General features: G+C 46.2%; 1 protein-coding gene across 6 annotated transcripts in view; it reads left to right on the plus strand.

The window, feature by feature from the left end:
- Positions 1-6,047, plus strand: part of LOC140429730 (transmembrane protease serine 11B-like) — a 142,282-nt gene extending 136,235 nt beyond the window's left edge. For all 6 annotated transcript variants that reach the window (XM_072517072.1, XM_072517068.1, XM_072517073.1 and 3 more), the window contains one exon: positions 5,782-6,047. In XM_072517072.1, the coding sequence (XP_072373173.1) occupies positions 5,782-5,943 (162 nt within the window). In that variant the 3' untranslated portion in view covers positions 5,944-6,047. The remainder of the gene's footprint in view (positions 1-5,781) is intronic.
- The last annotated feature ends 467 nt before the right edge of the window (positions 6,048-6,514 follow it).

Raw genomic sequence — 6,514 nt, forward strand, 5'->3', positions numbered from 1 at the left:
CAGGGATCAGTGCTGGGACCTTTATTGTTCATAGTACACATAAATGATTTGGATGAAAATGTAACTGGTCTGATTAGTAAGTTTGCGGACGACACAAAGGTTGGTGGAATTGCGGATAGCGATGAGGACTGTCAGAGAAAACAGCAGGATTTAGATCTTCTGGAGACTTGGGCGGAGAGATGGCAGATGGAGTTTAATCCGGACAAATGTGAGGTAATGCATTTTGGAAGGTCTAATACAGGTAGGGAATATACAGTGAATGGTAGAACTCTCAAGAGTATTGACAGTCAGAGAGATCGAGGTGTGTAGGCAGAAAGCGGGTAATTATAGGCCAGTGAGCTTAACTTCGGTAGTAGGGAAGATGCTGGAATCTGTCATCAAGGAATAAATAGCGAGGCATCTGGATGGAAATTGTCCCACTGGGCAGACGCAGCATGGGTTCATAAAGGGCAGGTCGTGCCTAACTAATTTAGTGGAATTTTTTGAGGATATTACCAGTGCGGTAGATAACGGGGAGCCAATGGATGTGGTATATCTGGATTTCCAGAAAGCCTTTGACAAGGTGCCACAAAAAAGGTTGCTGCATAAGATAAAGATGCATGGCATTAAGGGTAAAGTAGTATCAGGGATAGAGGATTGGTTAATTAATAGAAAGCAAAGAGTGGGGATTAATGGGTGTTTCACGGGTTGGCAATCAATAGCTAGTGGTGTCCCTCAGGGATCAGTGTTGGGCCCACAATTGTTCACAATTTACATAGATGATTTGGAGTTGGGGACCAAGGGCAATGTCTCCAAGTATGCAGACAAAACTAAGATGAGTGATAAAGCAAAAAGTGCAGAGGATACCGGAAGTCTGCAGAGGGATTTGGATAGGTTAAGTGAATGGGCTAGGGTCTGGCAGATGGAATACAATGTTGACAAATGTGAGGTTATGCATTTTGGTAGGAATAACAGCAAAAGGGATTATTATTTAAATGATAAAATATTAAAACATGCTGCTGTGCAGGGAGACCTGGGTGTGCTAGTGCATGAGTCGCAAAAAGTTGGTTTACAGGTGCAACAGGTGATTAAGAAGGCAAATGGAATTTTGTCCTTCATTGCTAGAGGGATGGAGTTTAAGACTAGGGAGGTTATGCTGCAATTGTATAAGGTGTTAGTGAGGCCACACCTGGAGTATTATGTTCAATTTTGGTCTCCTTACTTGAGAAAGGACGTGCTGGCACTGGAGGGTGTGCAGAGGAGATTCACCAGGTTAATCCCAGAGCTGAAGTGGTTGAATTACGAGGAGAGGTTGAGTAGACTGGGACTGTACTCATTGGAATTTAGAAGGCTGAGGGGGTAATCTTATAGAAACATATAAAATTATGAAGGGAATAGATAGGATAGATGCGGGCAGGTTGTTTCCACTGGCGGGTGAAAGCAGAACTAGGGGGCATAGCCTCAAAATAAGGGGAAGTAGATTTAAGACTGAGTTTAGGAGGAACCTCCTCACCCAAAGGGTTATGAATCTATGGAATTCCTTGCCCAGTGAAGCAGTAGAGGCTCCTTCATTAAATGTTTTTAAGATAAAGATAGATAGTTTTTTGAAGAATAAAGGGAGTAAGGGTTATGGTGTTCGGGCCGGAAAGTGGAGCTGAGTCCACAAAGGATCAGCCATGATCTCATTGAATGGCGGAGCAGGCTCGAGAGACCAGATGGCCTACTCCTGCTCCTAGTTCTTATGTTCTTATAGGTCCACAGGTCACTGAAAGGGGCAACACAGGCGGAGAAGGTAATCAAGAAGGCATATGGCATGCTTGCCTTCATTGGCTGGGGTATTGAGTATAAATATTGGCAAGTCATGTTGCAGCTGTATAGAACCTTAGTTATGCCACACTTGGAGTATAGTGTTCAATTCTGGTCGCTACACTACCAGAAGGATGTGGAGGCTTTAGCGAGGGTGCAGAAGAGAATTACCAGGATGTTGCCTGGTATGGAGGGCATTAGCTATGAGGAGCGGTTGAATAAACTTGGTTTGTTCTCACTGGAACGACGGAGGTTGAGGGGCGACCTGATAGAGGTCTACAAAATTATGAGGGGCATAGACAGGGTGGATAATCAGAGACTTTTTCCCAGGGTAGAGGGGTCAATTACTAGGGGGCATAGGTTTAAGGTGCAAGGGGCAAGGTTTAGAGTAGATGTACGAGGCAAGTTGTTTACACAGAGGGTACTGGGTGCCTGGAACTCGCTACCGGAGGAGGTGGTGGAAGTAGGGGCGATAGTGACGTTTAAGGGGCATCTTGACAAATACATGAATAGGATGGGAATAGGGGAATACGGACCCCGGAAGCCTAGAAGATTTTAGTTTAGTCGGGCAGCATGGTCGGCGCAGGCTTGGAGGGCCGAAGGGCCTGTTCCTGTGCTGTACCTTTCTTTGTTCTTTGTTCTATGACGGGTGGATAATACAATAGAGAACAAGGATGAATATAAAAGGTTCAGAGGGGAATTAAAAAAGCAAATAAGAGAAACAAAGAAAGTTTTTAAGAAGAGACTGGTAGCTAACATGAAATGGAGTCCCAAAATCTTTTATAGGCTTATAGATTGTAAAACTCTGGTAAAATGAGGAGTGGGGCTGTTTCGGGACCAAAAAGGGAAATTATGCATAGAGACATAAGCTTTCGGCCGATGCATCAAATGAATAGTTTGCATCCCTCTTTACCAAGGAAGAAGATGCTGCTCAGGTCATGGTGAAAGAGGTGGTAGTTCAGATACTTGAAGAGTTTAAAATTGATAAGGAAGAGGTACTGGGTATGGTGACTAAAGTTGATCAAGGTTCAGGACCAAATGAGATACATCCAAGGATACTATGAGAAGCTAGAGTGGAAAAGACAATGGCTCTGGCTATAATTTTCCAGTCTTCCGGAGACTCAGGAATGTTGCACCCTTGTTTAAAAAAGGGTGTAGATATAAACTTAACAACTACAAGCCAGTCAGTTTAATCTCGGTGGTGGGGAAGCTTCTAGGAATGATAAATTTAGGACAAAATGAATAGCCACTTGGGCAAATGCAGGTCAATTAAGGAAATCCAGCTTGGATTTACTGGGTAAAAGTTGTTTATTGCTAACTTTCTTGAGTTTCTAGAGAAGGTGACAGAGACGGTTGATGAGGACAATACTGTTGATGTGATGTAAATGGACTTCCAAAAGGCATTTCATAAAGTTCCACACAACAGGCTTGTGAGCTGAGTTAGAGTTTGTGGAAGAGAAGGGACAGTAGCAACATGGAGGCAAAATTGGCTGAGTGACAGAACATGAGGCTGTTAAGCAATGGGTTAAGAGACATTGCAATTAGTTGTCTCGTTTATGTTAAGTATCCATTAATTGACACTGATATGTAAAGGGGCTTCAGGTGGCCTCTGTCAGGTGATGTATAGTGAGAGTTTTGTGCAAAGCTGTTGGAATGAAATAAATGTGTGTTTGTGAAAAAGGAACCGAACTTTAGACTCTTCACATCACAGCAGCTAAAACGTCTAACAAAGGCTCGGGTTAGCAATTGTTTTTCAGACTAGAGGAATGTTTATATTGGGGTTCCCCCAGAGGTTGAAGTTAGGACCTGTGTGCTTCCTAATATACATTAATGACCTAGACCTTGGTGTACAAGACATATTTCAATGAAATAATTTGATGAAAATACTAATTTAGATTTGTCACATGTATGGAGGTACAATGAAAAGTACTGTTCTGCGTATAGTCCAGGCAGATCGTTCCATACATGAAAGCATAGATCACACAATACGTACATGAGGATATATCATGAAAATACATGAAAATACATATACATAGACAGCGGGTGAAGTATATGGTATATCTTGCTACAACTGTAGAGAAGATGCGTAGAAAGATCAGTTCAGACCAGAAGATCAGTTCAGCCCGTAAGAGGTTCATTCAAGATGGACGGCACGGTAGTACAGTGGTTAGCACTGTTGCTTCACAGCGCCAGGGCCCGGCTTCGATTCTTGCTTGGGTCACTGTCTGTGTGGAGTCTGCACGTTCTCCCCGTGTCTGCGTGGGTTTCCTCCAGGTGCTCCAGTTTCCTCCCACAAGTCCTGAAAAACGTGCTTGAATTGGACATTCTGAATTCTCCCTCTGTGTACCCGAACAGGCGCCGGAGTGTGGCGACTCGGGGGTTTTCACAGTAACTTCATTGCAGTGTTAATGTAAGCCTACTTGTGACAATAATTAAGATTATAAAGGAGTCTGGTAACAGCGAGGCAGAAGCTGTATTTGAATCTATTGGTGCATGTTCTCAAACTTTTGTATCTTCTGCCCAAAGGAAGCAGTTGGAAAAGAGAATAAGCCGGGTGGGAGGGGTCTTTGATTATGGTGCCCACTTTCCCCAGGCAGCGGGAGGTGTAGATGGAGTCAATGGATGGGAGGCAGGTCCGTGTGGTGGATTGGGCGGCCTACAAAGAATTTTATGAAAACTACGAATCTACAAAGTATTCGTTTTTAAAACTAATTTGTGCAATTGTTTACAAATCGGTTGTTTAGAGACTGAACTCTAAAGTCAAACATTGGAAGGATAAATTAAGGGCTGAATCAGACAGCTCTAAGTTGTTAACTTAAATGTCCATCTTTGTCAGGAAGGGCTGCAAGATTTAGGCCAGAATTTTCCAGCCCCTGCCATCTGAAGGATCTTCCAGTCCTGCCGAAGTGAATGGCTCACACGTCTTCTGGCCCCACTCCTGCTGCCAATAGAGCTGGAACATTCTGTCCTTAGTCTCAGCAAAGGATTCTGAAAACCTTCCAGTGAAAGGGACTTAAATTCACATGGTTCAGCAAAAAGGAACCTAACAAGAGATGGGACAGAGAACACCCCCAAAAAAAACCAGGGCGTGTTTGCATCATGGGCAATAGCACCAATAACAGTAGGGACACTTCACAGCGATTTTTACATGTATTCGCTTCAAGTGTTTTCACAGAGATATAGGGCGGACTTCTCCCCCCCCCACGCCGGGTGGGAGAATCGCCAGGGCTCCGCGCAAGACCCGCCATGTCGCCCCGGCACCCGCACGCGATTCTCCCACCCCCAAACCGGCGCGGCAGGAATCACGGCTGGCCGCTCGGAGTATCGCCGCTCGCCATTTGTAACGGGCGAGCGGCGATTCTCCGGCCCGGATAGGCTGAGCGGCCTGTCCAACACGATGGGTTCCCACCGGCGCCGTCCACACATGGTCGCTGCCGGCGGGAACAGTGCGGGAACGCTGGGGGGCGGCCTGTGGGGGGGGGGAGGGGGGGGGGGGGGTTCTTTCACCGGGGTAGGACTCAAAAGGGGTCTGGCCCGCGATCGGTGCCCACCGATCGGCGGGCCAGCCTCTCTGAAGGAGGACCTCCTTTACTCCGCCGCCCCGCAAGATCCATCCGACATCTTCTTACGGGGCGGCAGCTGGGAGGACGGCAACCGCGCATGCACGGGTTGGCGCCGGTCAACCTGCGCATGCGCGTATGATGTCATTCATGCGGCGCCTGCCGCGTCATTTACACGCCGTGCTTTTACACGGCGGCAAGGCCCGGCACGCGTAAATGACGTGGCGCCGCTCCTAGCACCCCGGGGACAGATGAATAGGAGGCTGGGAGCAGCCTCCGACGCCGGAGTGAAACACTCCGGTGGGAGAATTGCGCCCATAAGGTTTAATTAATAAAGGGACATTGCTTTGTAAAGTTAGAATGGAACCATATTTGAGTTCTTTCTCCCCCAATAATTACTGTGTAATATTTATTGTGCTTTTTTTTTTAATTCCAGGGTGACTCTGGAGGCCCACTAGTCTGCCTGGAGCCTGGTGGAACCTGGTCTCTTGTTGGAATCGTGAGCTTTGGTATCAAATGCGCGGAAGCTAATTTTCCAGGAGTCTATGCTCGTGTGACAGCTTTCCGAGACTGGGTGAAGGAGCAGACTGGAGTATAACTGATTCTAATATGTAACGGTCCAATTTGCTCTGTTCCTCAAACTGATTAGCTTTCGATTTACCATGAACAAATCCCAACTTGATTCTTATCAAGAACCTTTTGGGGGGGGGGGGGGGGTGAGGGGGGGGAGGGTGCAGTGAATCTACCTGCTGCACAATTTCAGAAATCAATGCAATTATATTTTCTTGATGCTGCATTTTCCTATTTTGGGTGGGATTTTCCAGTATGGGCTGGAGAAAGTTGTGAGGAGTGCATCTGGACCATCAAGGGGTAGCACGGTAGCACAGTGGTTAGTACAGTTGCTTCACAGCTTGAGGCACGATCAATTTGACTGGAGACAAAGTTGAATCCAAATTGAGGCTTTATTAGTATCAGATGTGTGGCCTCCCACAGCAGCTGGCGAAATGGCTGCAGGAGCCACAGGTGAACCTGTAGTGCAGGTTCTACCGTACAACCTCTAATATCAGAACACAGTGGTTTACCACATTCACCCCCTGTTAAAGTTGAGTCCGGCGGGGGTGGTGGATAACTTTGTTCAATTAGAAATTTTAATATTTACAGAGCAGCAA

This window comes from Scyliorhinus torazame, chromosome 9 (genome assembly GCF_047496885.1).
Source record: "Scyliorhinus torazame isolate Kashiwa2021f chromosome 9, sScyTor2.1, whole genome shotgun sequence".
NCBI classification, from domain to species: Eukaryota; Metazoa; Chordata; class Chondrichthyes; order Carcharhiniformes; family Scyliorhinidae; genus Scyliorhinus; species Scyliorhinus torazame.